General features: G+C 48.1%; 1 protein-coding gene across 1 annotated transcript in view; it reads left to right on the top strand.

Moving 5' to 3' along the window:
• The window catches only part of DAB2IP (DAB2 interacting protein), a 215,140-nt gene that overhangs the window by 35,242 nt on the left and 153,968 nt on the right, over window positions 1–25,930 (top strand). Inside the window, 1 exon segment of the mRNA XM_069986386.1 lies at window positions 7,892–8,045. Within this exon segment, the coding sequence (XP_069842487.1) occupies window positions 7,902–8,045 (144 nt within the window). The 5' untranslated portion in view covers window positions 7,892–7,901.

Below are 25,930 nucleotides of genomic sequence, written 5' to 3' on the forward strand. Positions count from 1 at the left end.
TTGAGTGCTGGACGTTATAAGATGGGTGGTCTCTCTCCTCTGTCTCTCTCGCTGACATCGCTCCTCTCTCCTGTGCGCTGATACCTTATTGTCCTCACTGACCAATAAAGTTATTTTTTCCGTCTATTATATGGAGGTTCCAGGAAACAGCTGAGTGCCGGAGCCCCTCCTTAATGTGAGGGATCTCTGTGTACATACAGGTGATATTCTCTGCAGTCTCCTATATACTGGTGATATACCTGTATGATGTGTGTGGGGGGGGGGCTGTGTATAACGGTCTCTGCAGTCTCCTATATACTGGTGATATACCTGTATGATGTGGGGGGGGGCTGTGTATACGGGTCTCTGCAGTCTCCTATATACTGGTGATATACCTGTATGATGTGTGTGTGGGGGGGGCTGTGTATACGTGGTCTCTGCAGTCTCCTATATACTGGTGATATACCTGTATGATGTGTGTGTGGGGGGGGGGCTGGTGTAACGGGGTCTCTGCAGTCTCCTATATACTGGTGATATACCTGTATGTGTGTGTGTGGGGGGCTGTGTATACGGGGTCTCTGCAGTCTCCTATATACTGGTGATATACCTGTATGATGTGTGTGGGGGGGGGGCTGTGTATACGGGGTCTCTGCAGTCTCCTATATACGGTGATTACCTGTATGATGTGTGTGGGGGGGGGCTGTGTATACGGGGTCTCTGCAGTCTCCTATATACTGGTGATATACCTGTATGATGTGTGTGGGGGGGGCTGTGTATACGGGGTCTCTGCAGTCTCCTATATACTGGTGATATACTGTATGATGTGTGTGTGGGGGGGCTGTGTATACGGGGTCTCTGCAGTCTCCTATATACTGGTGATATACCTGTATGATTGTGTGGGGGGGGGGCTGTGTATACGGGGTCTCAGCAGTCTCCTATATACTGGTGATATACCTGTATGATGTGTGTGGGGGGGGGGCTGGTTATACGGGGGTCTCTGCAGTCTCCTATATACTGGTGATATACCTGTATGATGTGGGGGGGGGGGGCTGTGTATATCGGGTCTCTGCAGTCTCCTATATACTGGTGATATACCTGTATGATGTGTGTGTGGGGGGGGCTGTGTATACGGGGTCTCTGCAGTCTCCTATATACTGGTGATATACCTGTATGATGTTGTGGGTGGGGGGGGCTGTGTATACGGGGTCTCCTGCAGTCCTCCTATATACTGGTGATATACCTGTATGATGTGTGTGGGGGGGCTGTGTATACGGGGGCTCTGCAGTCTCCTATATACTGGTGATATAACCTGTATGATGTGTTGTGGGGGGGGGGGGCTGTGTATACGGGGTCTCTGCAGTCTCCTATATACTGGTGATATACCTGTATGATGTGTGGGGGGGGGGACTGTGTATACGGGTCTCTGCGCAGTCTCCTATATACTGGTGATATACCTGTATGATGTGGGGGGGGGGGCTGTGTGTATACGGGGGCTCTGCAGTCTCCTATATACTGGTGATATACCTGTATGATGTGTGTGTGGTGTGGGGGGGGGCTGTGTATACGGGGTCTCTGCAGTCTCCTATATACTGGTGATATACCTGTATGATGTGTGTTTGGGGGGCTGTGTATACGGGGTATAAGCCGCTCTGTGCTTGTACTGAGGTTTGTCAGCCGCTCTGTGCTTGTACTGTGGTTTGTCAGCCGCTCTGTGCTTGTACTGTGGTTTGTCAGCCGCTCTGTGCTTGTACTGAGGTTTGTCAGCCGCTCTGTGCTTGTACTGAGGTTTGTCAGCCGCTCTGTGCTTGTACTGAGGTTTGTCAGCCGCTCTGTGCTTGTACTGAGGTTTGTCAGCGCCTCTGTGCTTTACTGAGGTTTGTCAGTCGCTCTGTGCTTGTACTGAGGTTTGTCAGCCGCTCTGTGCTTGTTACTGTGGTTGTCTCTCTGGGACGATGCAGTAAGGGGTTTTACTGAGCATTGTCGGCCTCTCAAGGGCAGGAGATGGGGGCTGTATGGAGCTTGTTGGCCTGTGGAGGCTGTACGGAGCAATTTCAACCTCTCGAGGGCGGGGGAGGTGGGGGCTACAGTATATATGATATGTGATCGCTCTGATGTGAATACAGTATATGCGATATGTTGTAGCTCTGGTGCAGATACAGTATATGTGATATGTTGTAGCTCTGGTGCAGATACAGTATATGTGATATGTTGTAGCTCTGGTGTGGATACAGTATATGTGATACGTTGTAGCTCTGGTGCAGATACAGTATATGTTTATGTTGTGTACCTCTGGTGCGGATACAGTATATGTGATATGTTATCTCTGGTGAGGATACAGTATATGTGATATGGTGTAGGTGTGAATTCAGTAAATGTGATATGTTGTAGCTCTGGTGCAGATACAGTATATGATATGTTGTAGCTCTGGTGCGTATACAGTATATGTGATATGTTTTAGCTCTGGTGCAGATACAGTATATGTGATATGTTTGTAGCTCTGGTGCAGATACAGTATATATGATATGTTGTAGGTGTGGATACAGTATATGTGATATGTTGTAGCTCTGGTGCAGATACAGTATATGTGATATGTTGTAGCTCTGGTGCAGATACAGTATATGTGATATGTTGTAGGTGTGGATACAGTATATGTGATATGTTGTAGCTCTGGTGCAGATACAGTATATGTGATATGTTGTAGCTCTGGTGCGTATACAGTATATGTGATATGTTGTAGCTCTGGTGCAGATACAGTATATGTGATATGTTGTAGCTCTGGTGCAGATACAGTATATGTGATATGTTGTAGCTCTGGTGCGGATACATTATATGTGATATGTTGATAGCTCTGGTGCGGATACAGTATATGTGATATGTTGTATCTGGTGTGGATACAGTATATGTGATATGTTGTATCTCTGGTGCAGATACAGTATATGTGATATGTTGTAGCTCTGGTGCAGATACAGTATATGTGATATGTTGTAGGTGTGGATACAGTATATGTGATATGTTGTAGCTCTGGTGCGGATACAGTATATGATATGTTGTAGCTCTGGTGCAGATACAGTATATGCGATATGTTGTAGCTCTGGTGCAGATACAGTATATGTAATATGTTGTAGCTCTGGTGCAGATACAGTATATGTGATATGTTGTAGCTCTGGTGCGGATACAGTATATGTGATATGTTGTATGTCTGGTGCAGATACAGTATATGTGATATGTTGTAGCTGTGGTGCGGATACAGTATATGATATGTTGTAGCTCTGGTGCAGATACAGTATATGCGATATGTTGTAGCTCTGGTGCGTATACAGTATATGTGATATGTTGTAGCTCTGGTGCGTATACAGTATATGTGATATGTTGTAGCTCTGGTGCGGATACAGTATATGATATGTTGTAGCTCTGGTGCAGATACAGTATATGCGATATGTTGTAGCTCTGGTGCAGATACAGTATATGTAATATGTTGTAGCTCTGGTGCAGATACAGTATATGTGATATGTTGTAGCTCTGGTGCGGATACAGTATATGTGATATGTTGTATGTCTGGTGCAGATACAGTATATGTGATATGTTGTAGCTGTGGTGCGGATACAGTATATGTGATATGTTGTAGGTGTGGATACAGTATATGTGATATGTTGTATGACTGGTGCAGATACAGTATATGTGATATGTTGTAGCTCTGGTGCAGATACAGTATATGTGATATGTTGTAGCTCTGGTGCAGATACAGTATATGTGATATGTTGTAGCTCTGGTGCAGATACAGTATATGTGATATGTTGTATGTCTGGTGCGGATACAGTATATGTGATATGTTGTATGTCTGGTGCGTATACAGTATATGTGATATGTTGTAGCTCTGGTGCAGATACAGTTTATGTGATATGTTGTAGCTCTGGTGCGGATACAGTATATGTGATATGTTGTATGTCTGGTGCAGATACAGTATATGTGATATGTTGTAGCTCTGGTGCAGATACAGTATATGTGATACGTTGTAGCTCTGGTGCGTATACAGTATATGTGATATGTTGTAGCTCTGGTGCGGATACAGTATATGTGATATGTTGTAGCTCTGGTGCAGATACAGTATATGTGATATGTTGTAGCTCTGGTGCAGATACAGTATATGTGATATGTTGTAGCTCTGGTGCAGATACAGTATATGTGATATGTTGTAGCTCTGGTGCAGATACAGTATATGTGATATGTTGTAGCTCTGGTGCAGATACAGTATATGTAATATGTTGTAGCTCTGGTGCAGATACAGTATATGTGATATGTTGTATGTCTGGTGCAGATACAGTATATGTGATATGTTGTAGCTCTGGTGTGGATACAGTATATGTGATATGTTGTAGCTCTGGTGCAGATACAGTATATGTGATATGTTGTATGTCTGGTGCAGATACAGTATATGTGATATGTTGTATGTCTGGTGCAGATACAGTATATGTGATATGTTGTATGTCTGGTGCAGATACAGTATATGTGATATGTTGTAGCTCTGGTGCAGATACAGTATATGTAATATGTTGTAGCTCTGGTGCGGATACAGTATATGTGATATGTTGTAGCTCTGGTGCGGATACAGTATATGTGATACGTTGTAGCTCTGGTGCGTATACAGTATATGTGATATGTTGTAGCTCTGGTGCGGATACAGTATATGTGATATGTTGTAGCTCTGGTGCAGATACAGTATATGTGATATGTTTTTGTAGCTTGGTGCAGACTACCAGTATATGTAATATGTTGTAGCTCTGGTGCAGATACAGTATATGTGATATGTTGTAGCTCTGGTTGCAGCTACAGTATATGTGATATGTTGTAGCTCTGTGTGCGTATACAGTATATGTGATATGGTGTAGCTATGGTGCGTATACAGTTAATATGTGATATGTTGTATGTCTTGGTGCGGATACAGTATATGTGATATGTTGTATGTCTGGTGCGTATACAGTATATGTGATATGTTGTAGCTCTGGTGCAGATACAGTATATGTGATATGTTGGATGTCTGGTGCGGATACAGTATATGTGATATGTTGTATGTCTGGTGCGTATACAGTATATGTGATATGTTGTAGCTCTGGTGCAGATACAGTATATGTGATATGTTGTAGCTCTGGTGCAGATACAGTATATGTGATATGTTGTAGCTCTGGTGCAGATACAGTATATGTGATATGTTGTAGTTTTGGTGCAGATACAGTATATATGATATGTTGTAGCTCTGGTGCAGATACAGTATATGTAATATGTTGTAGCTCTGGTGCAGATACAGTATATGTGATATGTTGTAGCTCTGGTGCAGATACAGTATATGTGATATGTTGTAGCTCTGGTGCAGATACAGTATATGTGATATGGTTGTAAGCTCTGGTGCAGACTACAGTATATGTGATATGTTGTAGCTCTGGTGCAGATACAGTATATGTGATATGTTGTAGCTCTGGTGCAGATACAGTATATGTGATATGTTGTAGCTCTGGTGCAGATACAGTATATGTGATATGTTGTAGCTCTGGTGCGGATACAGTATATGTGATATGTTGTAGCTCTGGTGCAGATACAGTATATGTGATATGTTGTAGCTCTGGTGCAGATACAGTATATGTAATATGTTGTAGCTCTGGTGCAGATACAGTATATGTGATATGTTGTAGCTCTGGTGCAGATACAGTATATGTGATATGTTGTAGCTCTGGTGCGTATACAGTATAGTGATATGGTGTAGCTCTGGTGCGTATTACAGTATATGTGATATGTTGTATGATCTGGTGCGGATACAGTATATGTGATATGTTGTAGCTCTGGTGCGTATACAGTATATGTGATATGTTGTAGCTCTGGTGCAGATACAGTATATGTGATATGTTGGATGCCTGGTGCGGATACAGTATATGTGATATGTTGTATGTCTGGTGCGTATACAGTATATGTGATATGTTGTAGCTCTGGTGCAGATACAGTATATGTGATATGTTGTAGCTCTGGTGCAGATACAGTATATGTGATATGTTGTAGCTCTGGTGCAGATACAGTATATGTGATATGTTGTAGCTCTGGTGCAGATACAGTATATGTGATATGTTGTAGCTCTGGTGCAGATACAGTATATGTAATATGTTGTAGCTCTTGTGCAGATACAGTATATGTGATATGTTGTAGCTCTGGTGCAGAGTACAGTATATGTGATATGTTGTAGCTCTGGTGCAGATACAGTATTATGTGATATGTTGTAGCTCTGGTGCAGATACAGTATATGTGATATGTTGTAGCTCTGGTGCCAGATAACAGTATATGTGATATGTTGTAGCTGCTGGTTGCAGATACAGTATATGTGATATGTTGTAGCTCTGGTGCAGATACAGTATATGTGATATGTTGTAGCTCTGGTGCAGATTACAGTATATGTGATATGTTGTAGCTCTGGTGCAGATACAGTATATATGATATGTTGTATGTCTGGTGCAGATACAGTTATATGTGATATGTTGTAGCTCTGGTGCTGATACAGTATATGTGATATGTTGTAGCTCTGGTGCAGATACAGTATATGTGATATGTTGTAGCTCTGGTGCAGATACAGTATATGTAATACGTTGTAGCTCTGGTGTGGATACAGTATATGTGATACGTTGTAGCTCTGGTGCAGATACAGTATATGTGATATGTTGTAGCTCTGGTGCGGATACAGTATATGTGATACGTTGTAGCTCTGGTGCAGATACAGTATATGTGATATGTTGTATGTCTGGTGCAGATACAGTATATGTGATATGTTGTAGCTCTGGTGCAGATACAGTATATGTGATATGTTGTAGCTCTGGTGCGGATACAGTATATGTGATATGTTGTAGCTCTGGTGCAGATACAGTATATGTGATATGTTGTATGTCTGGTGCAGATACAGTATATTGTGATATGTTGTAGCTCTGGTGCAGATACAGTATATGTGATATGTTGTAGCTCTGGTGCAGATACAGTATATGTGATATGTTGTAGCTCTGGTGCGGATACAGTATATGTGATATGTTGTAGCTCTGGTGCGGATACAGTATATGTGATATGTTGTAGCTCTGGTGCGGATATATCACATTTACTGTATCAGGTGACTGCTGTAAAGACTCTGCCATATCGCTGATCCTATGAGGATTTTTGGAACTTAAAGCGTAACTCTCATTTCAGGGTCATTTTTCTGAAAACATTAAATATCAACAGTACAAGCGATTTTAAGAAACTCTGTAATAGGTTTTATGTACTAAAAGAGTTTCCTTCTGTAGTGAAAAAAGCAATCTCCCAGCCCTCCCCCCTCACATCAGACGAAGCAGGATTTCGTCTCCATGATGTGGCTATGGAGAGGGGGAGGGGCTGTGAGGAGTGAGTGAGCACGGAGCAGTCCTGCACAGCACACAACACCCTGCAATCTTCTCTCAGTAAGTTCATAGATAAGCACTGACCTTTCTGAACCCCAGGAATCCTGCAGTTTTAGGTGCCCAGAGAGTCTACAACAGCTGACCTTCATGTCACCTCTTCCTGCCTTCCCCTCATCTCCCTCAGCCCCTCCCCCCTCCATAGGCTTACAATGGAGAGAGCAGAGCCCGTCTTCACTGGCTTCTCTGTAATGAAGACGTGTTTGCCTGATAATGCACAGATAAGAAGTCAGGGGGGGAGGCTGGGAGATGTTCTTCTTGAGGACCAGAAGGAGGCTTTTATGGCTGATAAAACCTATTACAGAGTTTCTTAAAATCGCTTATACTACTGATTTCTGCAATAAAAAAAAACATGACAGTTACGCTTTAAGGAAGGAGATCCGTTGTAGTTGTTATGGGAATTTACATGCGGTCCATCCACAGCGCACTAGTCCGCTAACCTCTCTATCTCTCCCCAGGTCACATCTAATGCAGAGACTGAAGGAATCGCGCTCCCTTGAGTCCTTGCTTAGTCCCAGCAGTGCGGTTGAAGCTCTTGACCTCAGCATGGAGGAGGAGGTTGTAATCAAACCCGTCCACAGCAGCATCCTGGGACAAGACTACTGCTTTGAGGTATGTGACTACCATGCAGCCGGGCTTGACATGTATCCAGCTTACCTCAGAACTGATCTCTCTAAGGATGGGTCCACTCTGGGGACAGCATTGGTCCTCCTCATCTATGACGCCTCCTTTAGACAACTCCTGTTAGTCTTATGGCTTTTTGTCAATTCTTGTTCACATGACACATATGGCTGTACATACATCTCCTGCCCTGGTAGTTACATGTGGTCGCTCCTCAGGGGTGGACATACATGGCTGTACATACATCTCCTGCCCTGGTGGTTACATGTGGTCGCTCCTCGGGGGTGGACATACATGGCTGTACATACATCTCCCTGCCCTGGTAGTTACATGTGGTCGCTCCTCATGACTGTACATACATCTCCTGCCCTGGTAGTTACATGTGGTCGCTCCTCGGGGGTGGACATACATGGCTGTACATACATCTCCTGCCCTGGTAGTTCAATGTGGTCGCTCCTCGGGGGTGGACATACATGGCTGTACATACATCTCCTGCCCTGGTAGTTACTGTGGTCGCTCCTTGGGGGTGGACATTACATGGCTTGTACATACATCTCCTGCCCTGGTAGTTACGTGTGGTCGCATCCTCGGGGGTGGACATACATGGCTGTACATACATCTCCTGCCCTGGTAGTTACATGTGGTCGCTCCTCATGACTGTACATACATCTCCTGCCCTGGTAGTTACATGTGGTCGCTCCTCGGGGGTGGACATACATGGCTGTACATACATCTCCTGCCCTGGTAGTTACATGTGGTCGCTCCTCGGGGGTGGACATACATGGCTGTACATACATCTCCTGCCCTGGTAGTTACATGTGGTCGCTCCTTGGGGGTGGACATACATGGCTGTACATACATCTCCTGCCCTGGTAGTTACATGTGATCGCTCCTCAGGTGTGGACATACATGGCTGTACATACATCTCCTGCCCTGGTAGTTACGTGTGGTCGCTCCTTGGGGGTGGACACATATGGCTGTACATACATCTCCTGCCCTGGTAGTTACATGTGGTCGCTCCTCGGGGGTGGACATACATGGCTGTACATACATCTCCTGCCCTGGTAGTTACGTGTGGTCGCTCCTCAGGGGGTGGACATACATGGCTGTACATACATCTCCTGCCCTGGTAGTTACATGTGGTCGCTCCTTGGGGGTGGACACATATGGCTGTACATACATCTCCTGCCCTGGTGGTTACATGTGGTCGCTCCTCGGGGGTGGACATACATGGCTGTACATACATCTCCTGCCCTGGTAGTTACATGTGGTCGCTCCTTGGGGGTGGACATACATGGCTGTACATACATCTCCTGCCATGGTAGTTACATGTGGTCGCTCCTCAGGGGTGGACATACATGGCTGTACATACATCTCTCCTGCCTGGTAGTTACATGTGGTCGCTCCTCAGGGGTGGACATACATGGCTGTACATACATCTCCTTGCCCTGGTAGTTACATGTGGTCGATCCTCGGGGGTGGACAATATGGCTGTACATACATCTCTGCCCATGGTAGTTACATGTGGTCAGCTTCCTTGGGGGTGGACATACATGGCCTGTACATACATCTCCTGCCTGGTAGTTACGTGTGGGTCGCTTCCTCGGGGGTGGGACATACATGGCTGTACATACATCTCCTGCCCTGGTAGTTACATGTGGTCGCTCCTCATGACTGTACATACATCTCCTGCCCTGGTAGTTACATGTGGTCGCTCCTCGGGGGTGGACATACATGGCTGTACATACATCTCCTGCCCTGGTAGTTACATGTGGTCGCTCCTCGGGGGTGGACATACATGGCTGTACATACATCTCCTGCCCTGGTAGTTACATGTGGTCGCTCCTTGGGGATGGACACATATGGCTGTACATACATCTCCTGCCCTGGTAGTTACATGTGGTCGCTCCTCAGGGGTGGACATACATGGCTGTACATACATCTCCTGCCCTGGTAGTTACGTGTGGTTGCTCCTCAGGGGTGGACATACATGGCTGTACATACATCTCCTGCCCTGGTAGTTACATGTGATCGCTCCTCAGGTGTGGACATACATGGCTGTACATACATCTCCTGCCCTGGTAGTTACAGGTGGTCGCTCCTCAGGGGTGGACACATATGGCTGTACATACATCTCCTGCCCTGGTAGTTACATGTGGTCGCTCCTCAGGGGTGGACACATATGGCTGTACATACATCTCCTGCCCTGGTAGTTACATGTGGTCGCTCCTCAGGGGATGGACACATATGGCTGTACATACATCTCCTGCCCTGGTAGTTACATGTGGTCGCTCCTCAGGGGTGGACATACATGGCTGTACATACATCTCCTGCCCTGGTTGTTACATGTGGTCGCTCCTCGGGGGTGGACATACATGCTGTACATACATCTCCTGCCCTGGTAGTTACATGTGGTCGCTCCTCGGGGGTGGACATACTTGGCTGTACATACATCTCCTGCCCTGGTAGTTACATGTGGTCGCTCCTCAGGGGTGGACATACATGGCTGTACATACATTTCCTGCCCTGGTAGTTACATGTGGTCGCTCCTCAGGGGTGGACATACATGGCTGTACATACATCTCCTGCCCTGGTAGTTACATGTGGTCGCTCCTCGGGATTGGAAATACATGGCTGTACATACATCTCCTGTCCTGGTAGTTACATGTGGTCGCTCCTCAGGGGATGGACACATATGGCTGTACATACATCTCCTGCCCTGGTAGTTACATGTGGTCGCTCCTCAGGGGTGGACATACATGGCTGTACATACATCTCCTGCCCTGGTTGTTACATGTGGTCGCTCCTCGGGGGTGGACATACATGCTGTACATACATCTCCTGCCCTGGTAGTTACATGTGGTCGCTCCTCGGGGGTGGACATACTTGGCTGTACATACATCTCCTGCCCTGGTAGTTACATGTGGTCGCTCCTCAGGGGTGGACATACATGGCTGTACATACATTTCCTGCCCTGGTAGTTACATGTGGTCGCTCCTCAGGGGTGGACATACATGGCTGTACATACATCTCCTGCCCTGGTAGTTACATGTGGTCGCTCCTCGGGATTGGAAATACATGGCTGTACATACATCTCCTGCCATGGTAGTTACATGTGGTCGCTCCTCAGGGGTGGACATACATGGCTGTACATACATCTCCTGCCCTGGTAGTTACATGTGGTCGCTCCTCAGGGGTGGACATACATGGCTGTACATACATTTCCTGCCCTGGTAGTTACATGTGGTCGCTCCTCAGGGGTGGACATACATGGCTGTACATACATCTCCTGCCCTGGTAGTTACATGTGGTCGCTCCTCGGGATTGGAAATACATGGCTGTACATACATCTCCTGTCCTGGTAGTTACATGTGGTCGCTCCTCAGGGGTGGACACATATGGCTGTACATACATCTCCTGCCCTGGTAGTTACGTGTGGTCACTCCTTGGGGGTGGACATACATGGCTGTACATACATCTCCTGCCCTGGTAGTTACGTGTGGTCGCTCCTCAGGGGGTGGACATACATGGCTGTACATACATCTCCTGCCCTGGTAGTTACATGTGGTCGCTCCTCGGGGGTGGACATACATGGCTGTACATACATCTCCTGCCCTGGTAGTTACATGTGGTCGCTCCTCAGGGGTGGACATACATGGCTGTACATACATCTCCTGCCCTGGTAGTTACATGTGGTCGCTCCTCAGGGGTGGACATACATGGCTGTACATACATCTCCTGCCCTGGTAGTTACATGTGGTCGCTCCTCAGGGGTGGACACATATGGCTGTACATACATCTCCTGCCCTGGTAGTTACATGTGGTCGCTCCTCAGGGGTGGACACATATGGCTGTACATACATCTCCTGCCCTGGTAGTTACATGTGGTCGCTCCTCAGGGGTGGACACATATGGCTGTACATACATCTCCTGTCCTGGTAGTTACATGTGGTCGCTCCACAGGGGTGGACACACATGGCTGTACATACATCTCCTGCCCTGGTAGTTACATGTGGTCGCTCCTCAGGGGTGGACATACATGGCTGTACATACATCTCCTGCCCTGGTAGTTACATGTGGTCGCTCCTCAGGGGTGGACACATATGGCTGTACATACATCTCCTGCCCTGGTAGTTACGTGTGGTCACTCCTTGGGGGTGGACACACATGGCTGTACATACATCTCCTGCCCTGGTAGTTACATGTGGTCGCTCCTCGGGGGTGGACATACATGCTGTACATACATCTCCTGCCCTGGTAGTTACATGTGGTCGCTCCTCAGGGGTGGACATACATGGCTGTACATACATCTCCTGCCCTGGTAGTTACATGTGGTCGCTCCTCAGGGGTGGACATACATGGCTGTACATACATCTCCTGCCCTGGTAGTTACAGGTGGTCGCTCCTCAGGGGTGGACATATGGCTGTACATACATCTCCTGCCCTGGTAGTTACATGTGGTCGCTCCTCGGAGGTGGACATATGGCTGTACATACATCTCCTGCCCTGGTAGTTACGTGTGGTCGCTCCTCAGGGGTGGACATACATGCTGTACATACATCTCCTGCCCTGGTAGTTACATGTGGTCGCTCCTCGGAGGTGGACATATCGCTGTACATACATCTCCTGCCCTGGTAGTTACGTGTGGTCGCTCCTCAGGGGTGGACATACATGGCTGTACATACATCTCCTGCCCTGGTAGTTACATGTGGTCGCTCCTCGGGATTGGAAATACATGGCTGTACATACATCTCCTGTCCTGGTAGTTACATGTGGTCGCTCCTCAGGGGTGGACACATATGGCTGTACATACATCTCCTGCCCTGGTAGTTACATGTGGTCGCTCCTCAGGGGTGGACATACATGGCTGTACATACATCTCCTGCCCTGGTAGTTACATGTGGTCGCTCCTCAGGGGTGGACATACATGGCTGTACATACATCTACTGCCCTGGTAGTTACATGTGGTCGCTCCTCAGGGGTGGACACATATGGCTGTACATACATCTCCTGCCCTGGTAGTTACGTGTGGTCGCTCCTCAGGGGTGGACATACATGGCTGTACATACATCTCCTGACCTGGTAGTTACATGTGGTCGCTCCTCAGGGGTGGACACACATGGCTGTACATACATCTCCTGCCCTGGTAGTTACATGTGGTCGCTCCTCAGGGGTGGACATACATGGCTGTACATACATCTCCTGCCCTGGTAGTTACATGTGGTCGCTCCTCGGGATTGGAAATACATGGCTGTACATACATCTCCTGTCCTGGTAGTTACATGTGGTCGCTCCTCAGGGGTGGACACATATGGCTGTACATACATCTCCTGCCCTGGTAGTTACATGTGGTCGCTCCTCGGGGGTGGACATACATGCTGTACATACATCTCCTGCCCTGGTAGTTACATGTGGTCGCTCCTCAGGGGTGGACACATATGGCTGTACATACATCTCCTGCCCTGGTAGTTACGTGTGGTCGCTCCTCAGGGGTGGACATACATGGCTGTACATACATCTCCTGCCCTGGTAGTTACATGTGGTCGCTCCTCAGGGGTGGACACATATGGCTGTACATACATCTCCTGTCCTGGTAGTTACAGGTGGTCGCTCCTCTGGGGTGGAAATACATGGCTGTACATACATCTCCTGCCCTGGTAGTTACATGTGGTCGCTCCTTGGGGGTGGACATACATGGCTGTACATACATCTCCTGCCCTGATAGTTACATGTGGTCGCTCCTTGGGGATGGACACATATGGCTGTACATACATCTCCTGCCCTGGTAGTTACATGTGGTCGCTCCTCAGGGGATGGACACATATGGCTGTACATACATCTCCTGCCCTGGTAGTTACGTGTGGTCGCTCCTTGGGGGTGGACACATATGGCTGTACATACATCTCCTGTCCTGTTAGTTACATGTGGTCGCTCCTTGGGGGTGGACATACATGGCTGTACATACATCTCCTGCCCTGGTAGTTACATGTGGTCGCTCCTCAGGGGTGGACAATACATGGCTGTACATACATCTCCTGCCCTGGTAGTTACATGTGGTCGCTCCTCAGGGGTGGACATACATGGCTGTACATACATCTCCTGCCCTGGTAGTTACATGTGGTCGCTCCTTGGGGGTGGACATACATGGCTGTACATACATCTCCTGCCCTGGTAGTTACATGTGGTCGCTCCTTGGGGGTGGACATACATGGCTGTACATACATCTCCTGCCCTGGTAGTTACATGTGGTCGCTCCTCAGGGGGTGGACATACATGGCTGTACATACATCTCCTGCCCTGGTAGTTACATGTGGTCGCTCCTGGGGTGGACATACATGGCTGTACATACATCTCCTGCCCTGGTAGTTACATGTGGTCGCTCCTCAGGGGGGTGGACATACATGGCTGTACATACATCTCCTGCCCTGGTAGTTACATGTGGTCGCTCCTAGGGGTGGACATACATGGCTGTACATACATCTCCTGCCCTGGTAGTTACATGTGGTCGCTCCTCGGGGGTGGGACATACATGGCTGTACATACATCTCCTGCCCTGGTAGTTACATGTGGTCGCTCCTCAGGGGTGACATACATGGCTGTACTACCATCTCCTGCCCTGGTAGTTACATGTGGTCGCTCCTCGGGGGTGGACACTATGGCTGTACATACATCTCCTGCCCTGGTAGTTACGATGTGGTCGCTCCTTGGGGGTGGACATACATGGCTGTACATACATCTCCTGCCCTGTAGTTACGTGTGGTCGCTCCTCAGGGGGGGACATACATGGCTGTACATACATCTCCTGCCCTGGTAGTTACATGTGGTCGCTCCTCGGGGGTGGACAATATTGGCTGTACATACATCTCCTGCCCTGGTAGTTACATGTGGTCGCTCCTCAGGGGTGGACATACATGGGTACATACATCTCCTGCCCTGGTAGTTACATGTGGTCGCTCTCTGGGGATGGACATACATGGCTGTACATACATCTCCTGCCCTGGTAGTTACATGTGGTCGCTCCTCAGGGGTGGACATACATGGCTGTACATACATCTCCTGCCCTGGTAGTTACATGTGGTCGCTCCTTGGGGGTGGACATACATGGCTGTACATACATCTCCTGCCCTGGTAGTTACATGTGGTCGCTCCTCAGGGGTGGACATACATGGCTGTACATACATCTCCTGCCCTGGTAGTTACATGTGGTCGCTCTTTGGGGATGGACACATATGGCTGTACATACATCTCCTGCCCTGGTAGTTACATGTGGTCGCTCCTCAGGGGTGGACATACATGGCTGTACATACATCTCCTGCCCTGGTAGTTACGTGTGGTCGCTCCTTGGGGGTGGACACATATGGCTGTACATACATCTCCTGCCCTGGTAGTTACATGTGGTCGCTCCTCGGGGGTGGACATACATGGCTGTACATACATCTCCTGCCCTGGTAGTTACGTGTGGTCGCTCCTCGGGGGTGGACATACATGGCTGTACATACATCTCCTGCCCTGGTAGTTACATGTGGTCGCTCCTCAGGGGTGGAATACATATGGCTGTACATACATCTCCTGCCCTGGTAGTTTACATGTGGTCGCTCCTCGGGGTGGACATACATGGCTGTACATACATCTCCTGCCCTGGTAGTTACATGTGGTCGCTCCTTCGGGGTGGGACATACATGGCTGTACATACATCTCCTGCCCTGGTAGTTACATGTGGTCGCTCCTCAGGGGGTGGACATACATGGCTGTACATACATCTCCTGCCCTGGTAGTTACATGTGGTCGCTTCCTCAGGGGTGGACATACATGCTGTACATACATCTCCTGCCCTGGTAGTTACATGTGGTCGCTCCTCAGGGGTGGACATACATGGCTGTACATACATCTCCTGCCCTGGTAGTTACATGTGGTCGCTCCTCAGGGGTGGACACATACATGGCTGTACATACATCTCCTGCCCTGGTAGTTACATGTGTTCGCGTCCTCAGGGGTGGACATACATGGCTGTACATACATCTCCTGCCCTGGTAGTTACATGTGGTCGCTCCTCAGGGGTGCACATACATGGCTGTACATACATCTCCTGCCCTGGTAGTTACATGTGGTCGCTCCTCGGGGGTGGAAATACATGGCTGTACATACATCTCCTGCCCTGGTAGTTACGTGTGGTCGCTCCTTGGGGGTGGACATACATGGCTGTACATACATCTCCTGCCCTGGTAGTTACGTGTGGTCGCTCCTCAGGGGGGGACATACATGGCTGTACATACATCTCCTGCCCTGGTAGTTACATGTGGTCGCTCCTCAGGGGGTGGACACATATGGCTGTACATACATCTCCTGCCCTGGTAGTTACATGTGGTCGCTCCTCGGGGGTGGACATACATGGCTGTACATACATCTCCTGCCCTGGTAGTTACATGTGGTCGCTCCTTGGGGATGGACACATATGGCTGTACATACATCTCCTGCCCTGGTAGTTACATGTGGTCGCTCCTCAGGGGTGGACATACATGGCTGTACATACATCTCCTGCCCTGGTAGTTACGTGTGGTCGCTCCTCAGGGGTGGACATACATGGCGTGTACATACCATCTCCTGCCCTGGTAGTTACAGTGTGGTCGCTCCTCAGGGGTGGACATACATGGCTGTACATACATCTCCTGCCCTGGTAGTTACATGTGGTCGCTCCTCAGGGGTGGACATACATGGCTGTACATACATCTCCTGCCCTGGTAGTTACACTGTGGTCGCTCCTCAGGGGTGGACCATATGGCTGTACATACATCTCCCTGCCCTGGTAGTTACATGTGGTCGCTCCTCGGGGGTGGACATACATGGCTGTACATACATCTCCTGCCCTGGTAGTTACATGTGGTCGCTCCTCAGGGGTGGACATACATGGCTGTACATACATCTCCTGCCCTGGTAGTTACATGTGGTCGCTCCTCAGGGGTGGACATACATGGCTGTACATACATCTCCTGCCCTGGTAGTTACATGTGGTCGCTCCTAGGGGTGGACATACATATGGCTGTACATACATCTCCTGCCCTGGTAGTTACATGTGGTCGCTCCTCGGGGGTGGACATACATGGCTGTACATACATCTCCTGCCCTGGTAGTTACATGTGGTCGCTCCTCAGGGGTGGACATACATGGCTGTACAGACACTCTCCTGCCTGGTTAGTTACATGTGGTCGCTCCTCGGGGGTGGACAACATATGGCTGTACATACATCTCCTGCCCTGGTAGTTACAGGTGGTCGCTCCTCAGGGGTGGACACATAGGCTGTACATACATCTCCTGCCCCTGGTAGTTACATGTGGTCGCTCCTCAGGGGATGGACATACATGGCTTGTACATACATCTCCTGCCCTGGTAGTTACATGTGGTCGCTCCTCAGGGGTGACATACATGGCTGTACATACATCTCCTGCCCTGGTAGTTACATGTGGTCGCTCCTCAGGGGTGGACATACATGGCTGTACATACATCTCCTGCCCTGGTAGTTACAGGTGGTCGCTCCTCAGGGGTGGACATACATGGCTGTACATACATCTCCTGCCCTGGTAGTTACGTGTGGTCGCTCCTCAGGGGTGGACATATGGCTGTACATACATCTCCTGCCCTGGTAGTTACATGTGGTCGCTCCTCAGGGGTGGACATACATGGCTGTACATACATCTCCTGCCCTGGTAGTTACGTGTGGTCGCTCCTCAGGGGTGGACATACATGGCTGTACATACATCTCCTGCCCTGGTAGTTACATGTGGTCGCTCCTCAGGGGTGGACATACATGGCTGTACATACATCTCCTGCCCTGGTAGTTACATGTGGTCGCTCCTCGGGGGTGGACATACATGCTGTACATACATCTCCTGCCCTGGTAGTTACATGTGGTCGCTCCTCAGGGGTGGACATACATGGCTGTACATACATCTCCTGCCCTGGTAGTTACATGTGGTCGCTCCTCGGGGGTGGACATACATGCTGTACATACATCTCCTGCCCTGGTAGTTACATGTGGTCGCTCCTCAGGGGTGGACATACATGGCTGTACATACATCTCCTGCCCTGGTAGTTACGTGTGGTCGCTCCTCAGGGGTGGACATACATGGCTGTACATACATCTCCTGCCCCTGGTAGTACATGTGGTCGCTCCTCAGGGGTGGACATACATGGCTGTACATACATCTCCTGCCCTGGTAGTTACATGTGGTCGCTCCTCAGGGGTGGACATATGGCTGTACATACATCTCCTGCCCTGGTAGTTACATGTGGTCGCTCCTCAGGGGTGGACATACATGGCTGTACATACATCTCCTGCCCTGGTAGTTACATGTGGTCGCTCCTCAGGGGGTGGACACATATGGCTGTACATACATCTCCTGCCCTGGTAGTTACAGGTGGTCGCTCCTCAGGGGTGGACACATATGGCTGTACATACATCTCCTGCCCTGGTAGTTACATGTGGTCGCTCCTCAGGGGTGGACATACATGGCTGTACATACATCTCCTGCCCTGGTAGTTACATGTGGTCGCTCCTCAGGGGATGGACATACATGGCTGTACATACATCTCCTGCCCTGGTAGTTACATGTGGTCGCTCCTCAGGGGTGGACATACATGGCTGTACATACATCTCCTGCCCTGGTAGTTACGTGTGGTCGCTCCTCAGGGGTGGACATACATGGCTGTACATACATCTCCTGCCCTGGTAGTTACATGTGGTCGCTCCTCAGGGGTGGACATACATGGCTGTACATACATCTCCTGCCCTGGTAGTTACATGTGGTCGCTCCTCAGGGGTGGACATACATGACTGTACATACATCTCCTGCCCTGGTAGTTACATGTGGTCGCTCCTCAGGGGTGGACATACATGGCTGTACATACATCTCCTGCCCTGGTAGTTACATGTGGTCGCTCCTCGGGGGTGGACATACATGGCTGTACATACATCTCCTGCCCTGGTAGTTACATGTGGTCGCTCCTCAGGGGTGGACATACATGGCTGTACATACATCTCCTGCCCTGGTAGTTACAGGTGGTCGCTCCTCAGGGGTGGACATATGGCTGTACATACATCTCCTGCCCTGGTAGTTACATGTGGTCGCTCCTCAGGGGATGGACACATATGGCTGTACATACATCTCCTGCCCTGGTAGTTACATGTGGTCGCTCCTCAGGGGATGGACACATATGGCTGTACATACATCTCCTGCCCTGGTAGTTACATGTGGTCGCTCCTCAGGGGTGGACATACATGCTGTACATACATCTCCTGCCCTGGTAGTTACAGGTGGTCGCTCCTCAGGGGTGGACATATGGCTGTACATACATCTCCTGCCCTGGTAGTTACATGTGGTCGCTCCTCAGGGGATGGACACATATGGCTGTACATACATCTCCTGCCCTGGTAGTTACATGTGGTCGCTCCTCAGGGGATGGACACATATGGCTGTACATACATCTCCTGCCCTGGTAGTTACATGTGGTCGCTCCTTGGGGGTGGACATACATGGCTGTACATACATCTCCTGCCCTGGTAGTTACATGTGGTCGCTCCTCAGGGGTGGAAATACATGGCTGTACATACATCTCCTGCCCTGGTAGTAACATGGTCGTTCCTGGGGGAGTTGTTTATGTTGCGGTATACACATATGGCTGTACAACCAGCTGCAGTTTCCTGTACGGTATCACTCTTTGCCATCACTAATACATGTAGTGGTATCCAGGGTACTACATCTGGTGCCACTATCATGGGGAGATGTATTGGAATACCATAAACACAGGGACTATCTCTGGCCACTGCCTCTGTGCCTTCTTCCAGTCACAGCATGGCGTGCAGGGCTCACATTTCTGTCTTCTAGACATAAGGATGATGGCAGAACTGTGGGGATGGGAGTCGGAGGACAGACCCTACCACTGTAACATGCAACACATTATCCAATCTAGGCTTACCTGCTAAATGAGAAACCATCCTGCTCAGTGTCACCATAACCGAGCACCGCGGATCCAGAGAACGTCTCACTCCGCCTTCCTTGTGCTGAGACAGAGAGAGCTTTCTAGGTAAGCACCGATGTGACGAATCTCAAATCGGCCATATAGAAGCTGTTAGTCCGGGCTAAAGGCAGTATGCCACCGCCGCTGGTTTACATGAGGATCAGGCCGACCTCCACCCCCGCCATCTAGGAGTAAAACTTACGTGAGGATTAGGTCGACCTCCACCGCCGCCATCCATGAGCGAGGCTTACTTGAGGATCAGGCCGACCTCTACCGCCGCTGTCCAGGAGCGAGGCTTAAATGAGGATCAGACCGACCGCCACTGTCCAGGAGCGAGTTTGTTTACGTGAGGATCAGGCCGACCTTCACCGCCTCCATCCAAGAGCGAGGCTTATGTGAGGATCAGGCCGACCTCCAACACCCCCATCCAGGAGTGAGGCTTACGTGAGGATCAGGTCGACCTTTACTGCCATCCATGAGTAAAGTTTACATGAGGATCAGGCCTACCACCACCATCCAGGAGCGAGGCTTACGTGAGGATCGGGCCGACCTCCTCTGCTGCTGTCCAGGAGCGAGGCTTATGTGACGTTCAGGCCGACCTCCTCTGCCGCTGTCCAGGAGCAAAGCTTAGGTGAGGATCAGGCCGATCTCCTCTGCCACTGTCCAGGAGCGAAGCTTACGTGCTGATCAGGCCGACCTCCACCGCCAATATCCAGGAGCAAAGCTTACGTGAGGGTCAGGTCAACCTCCACTGCCGCCATCTAGGACTGGGGTTTACGTGAGGATCAGGCCGACCTCCATCACCGCCATCCAGGAGCGAGGCTTACGTGAGCATCAGGCCGACTGCCACCATGCAGGAGCTAGGCTTACCTGAGGATCAAGCTGACCTCCACCACCACCATCCAGGAGCTAGGCTTACCTGAGGATCAGGTCGACCTCCACCACCACCATCCAAGAGCTAGGCTTACCTGAGGATCAAGCTGACCTCCACCACCACCATCCAGGAGCTAGGCTTACCTGAGGATCAGGTCGACCTCCACCACCACCATCCAGGAGCTAGGCTTACCTGAGGATCAAGCTGACCTCCACCACCACCATCCAGGTGCTAGGCTTTCCTGAGGATCAGGTCGACCTCCACCACCACCATCCAGGAGCTAGGCTTACCTGAGGATCAGGTCGACCTCCACCACCACCATCCAGGAGCTAGGCTTACCTGAGGATCAAGCTGACCTCCACCACCACCATCCAGGAGCTAGGCTTACCTGAGGATCAGGTCGACCTCCACCACCACCATCCAGGAGCTAGGCTTACCTGAGGATCAAGCTGACCTCCACCACCACCATCCAGGAGCTAGGCTTACCTGAGGATCAGGTCGACCTCCACCACCACCATCCAGGAGCTAGGCTTACGTGAGGATCAGGCCGACCTCCACCACTGTTATTCAGGAATGAGGCTTACGTTACTACATATATATGGGTGATACTACATATAGATGGGTGATATTACATATAGACGGGTGATACTACATATAGATGGATGATACTACATATAGATGGGTGATACTACATATAGATGGGTGATATTACATATAGACGGGTGATACTACATATAGATGGATGATACTACATATAGATGGGTGATACTACATATAGACGGGTGATACTACATATAGACGGGTGATACTACATATAGATGGGTGATATTACATATAGACGGGTGATACTACATATAGACGGGTGATACTACATATAGATGGATGATACTACATATAGATGGGTGATACTACATATAGATGGGTGGTATGGATGATAATATAGATGGGTGATACTACATATAGAAGGGTGATACTACATATAGACGGGTGATATTACATATAGACGGGTGATACTACATATAGACGGGTGATATTACATATAGACGGGTGACACTACATATAGACGGGTGATACTACATATAGACGGGTGATATTACATATAGACGGGTGATATTACATATAGACGGGTGATACTACATATAGACGGGTGATACTACATATAGATGGGTGATACTACATATAGATGGATGATACTACATATAGATGGATGATACTACATATAGATGGATGATACTACATATAGACGGGTGATACTACATATAGATGGGTGATATTACATATAGATGGGTGATATTACATATAGACGGGTGATATTACAAATAGACGGGTGATACTACATATAGACGGGTGATATTACATATAGACGGGTGACACTACATATAGACGGGTGATACTACATATAGACGGGTGATATTACATATAGACGGGTGATATTACATATAGACGGGTGATACTACATATAGATGGGTGATATTACATATAGACGGGTGATACTACATATAGACGGATGATACTACAAATAGACGGGTGATACTACATATAGACGGATGATACTACAAATAGACGGGTGATATTACATATAGACGGGTGATACTACATATAGACGAGTGATACTACATATAGATGGGTAATACTACATATAGACGGATGATACTACATATAGATGGGTGATACTACTTATAGACGGGTGATATTACATATAGACGGATGATACTACATATAGATGGGTGATACTACATATAGACGGATGATACTACATATAGATGGGTGATACTACTTATAGACGGGTGATATTACATATAGACGGATGATACTACATATAGATGGGTGATACTACATATAGACGGGTGATACTACATATAGATGGGTGATACTACATATAGACGGGTGATACTACATATAGACGGGTGATACTACATATAGACGGGTGATATTACATATAGACGGGTGATATTACATATAGATGGGTGATATTACATATAGACGGGTGATACTACATATAGACGGATGATACTACAAATAGACGGGTGATACTACATATAGATGGGTGATACTACATATAGATGGATGATATTACATATAGACGGGTGATACTACATATAGACGGGTGATACTACATATAGACGGGTGATACTACATATAGATGGGTGATACTACATATAGATGGATGATATTACATATAGACGGGTGATACTACATATAGATGGGTGATACTACATATAGACGGGTGATACTACATATAGACGGGTGATACTACATATAGACGGGTGATACTACATATAGATGGATGATACTACATATAGACGGGTGATACTACATATAGACGGGTGATACTACATATAGACGGGTGATACTACATATAGACGGGTGATACTACATATAGACGGGTGATACTACATATAGACGGGTGATACTACATATAGACGGATGATACTACATATAGACGGATGATACTACAAATAGACGGGTGATCTATATCATAAAAATCAAAGTCTGTCTATCTGTCCTTCTGTCTGTCCTGTCTGTCTGTCCTTCTGTCTGTCTGTCTGTCCTTCTGTCTGTCTGTCTGTCCTTCTGTCTGTCTGTCCTCTATAGACTTCCAAACGCCTGAACCGTTTGACCCCAAATTTGGCCCACAGATACATTGGGTGCCCGGGAAGGTTATAGCGAAGGTCCCGTCCCCGCCAGATGTACAGGACAGGAGGGGGAGGGGAAAGAGAGGTGCCCCATAGAGATGAATGGGAAAATCTTCTCACTGCACACACAGGTGATATAATTAGCTGCAGCAGACACGGCAGTTGGAGCCTTAGCAACCAATAGGATTACTGCTTTCATTTTCACAGGGAGCAATGGTTGCTAGGGAAGCTGCCTCACAACATCCACAGTAATAACTGGTAGACCCCCCTACTCCATCTATACAGTACATGTATACAGGGCCCCCTACTCCATCTATACAGTACATGTATACAGGACCCCCTACTCCAACTATACAGTACATGTATACAGGACCCCCTACTCCATCTATACAGTACAGGTATACAGGACCCCCTACTCCATCTATACAGTACATGTATATACAGTACCCCCCTACTCCATCTATACAGTACAGGTATACAGGACCCCCTACTCCATCTATACAGTACATGTATATACAGTACCCCCCTACTCCATCTATACAGTACAGGTATATACAGGACCCCCTACTCCAACTATACAGTACATGTATATACAGGGCCCCCTACTCCATCTATACAGTACATGTATATACAGTACCCCCCTACTCCATCTATACAGTACAGGTATATACAGGACCCCCTACTCCAACTATACAGTACATGTATATACAGGGCCCCCTACTCCATCTATACAGTACATGTATACAGGACCCCCTACTCCATCCATACAGTACATGTATATACAGGGCCCTCTACTCCATCCATACAGTACAGGTATACAGGACCCCCTACTCCATCTATACAGTACATGTATATATAGTACCCCCCTACTCCATCTATACAGTACAGGTATATACAGGACCCCCTACTCCAACTATACAGTACATGTATATACAGGGCCCCCTACTCCATCTATACAGTACATGTATACAGGACCCCCTACTCCATCTATACAGTACATGTATACAGGGCCCCCTACTCCATCTATACAGTACATGTATACAGGACCCCCTACTCCAACTATACAGTACATGTATACAGGACCCCCTACTCCATCTATACAGTACAGGTATACAGGACCCCCTACTCCATCTATACAGTACATGTATATACAGTACCCCCCTACTCCATCTATACAGTACAGGTATACAGGACCCCCTACTCCATCTATACAGTACATGTATATACAGTACCCCCCTACTCCATCTATACAGTACAGGTATATACAGGACCCCCTACTCCAACTATACAGTACATGTATATACAGGGCCCCCTACTCCATCTATACAGTACATGTATATACAGTACCCCCCTACTCCATCTATACAGTACAGGTATATACAGGACCCCCTACTCCAACTATACAGTACATGTATATACAGGGCCCCCTACTCCATCTATACAGTACATGTATACAGGACCCCCTACTCCATCCATACAGTACATGTATATACAGGGCCCTCTACTCCATCCATACAGTACAGGTATACAGGACCCCCTACTCCATCTATACAGTACATGTATATACAGTACCCCCCTACTCCATCTATACAGTACAGGTATATACAGGACCCCCTACTCCAACTATACAGTACATGTATATACAGGGCCCCCTACTCCATCTATACAGTACATGTATACAGGACCCCCTACTCCATCCATACAGTACATGTATATACAGGGCCCCCTACTCCATCCATACAGTACATGTATATACAGGAGCCCCTACTCCATCTATACAGTACATGTATATACAGGGCCCCCTACTCCATCTATACAGTACAGGTATATACAGGACCCCCTACTCCATCTATACAGTACATGTATGTACAGGATCCCCTACTCCATCTATACAGTACATGTATATAGGACCCCCTACTCCATCTATACAGTACATGTATATACAGGGCCCCCTACTCCATCTATACAGTACATATATATACAGGGCCCCCTACTCCATCTATACAGTACATGTATATACAGGACCCCCTACTCCATCTATACAGTACATGTATATACAGGGCCCCCTACTCCATCTATACATTACATGTATATACAGGGACCCCTACTCCATCTATACAGTACATGTATATACAGGACCCCCTACTCCATCTATACAGTACATGTATACAGGACCCCCTACTCCATCTATACAGTACATGTATATACAGGACCCCCTACTCCATCTATACAGTACATGTATATACAGGACCCCCTACTCCATCTATACAGTACATGTATACAGGACCCCCTACTCCATCTATACAGTACATGTATATACAGGACCCCCTACTCCATCCATACAGTACATGTAT

Source organism: Dendropsophus ebraccatus, chromosome 10 (assembly GCF_027789765.1).
Source record: "Dendropsophus ebraccatus isolate aDenEbr1 chromosome 10, aDenEbr1.pat, whole genome shotgun sequence".
Taxonomy (NCBI): domain Eukaryota; kingdom Metazoa; phylum Chordata; class Amphibia; order Anura; family Hylidae; genus Dendropsophus; species Dendropsophus ebraccatus.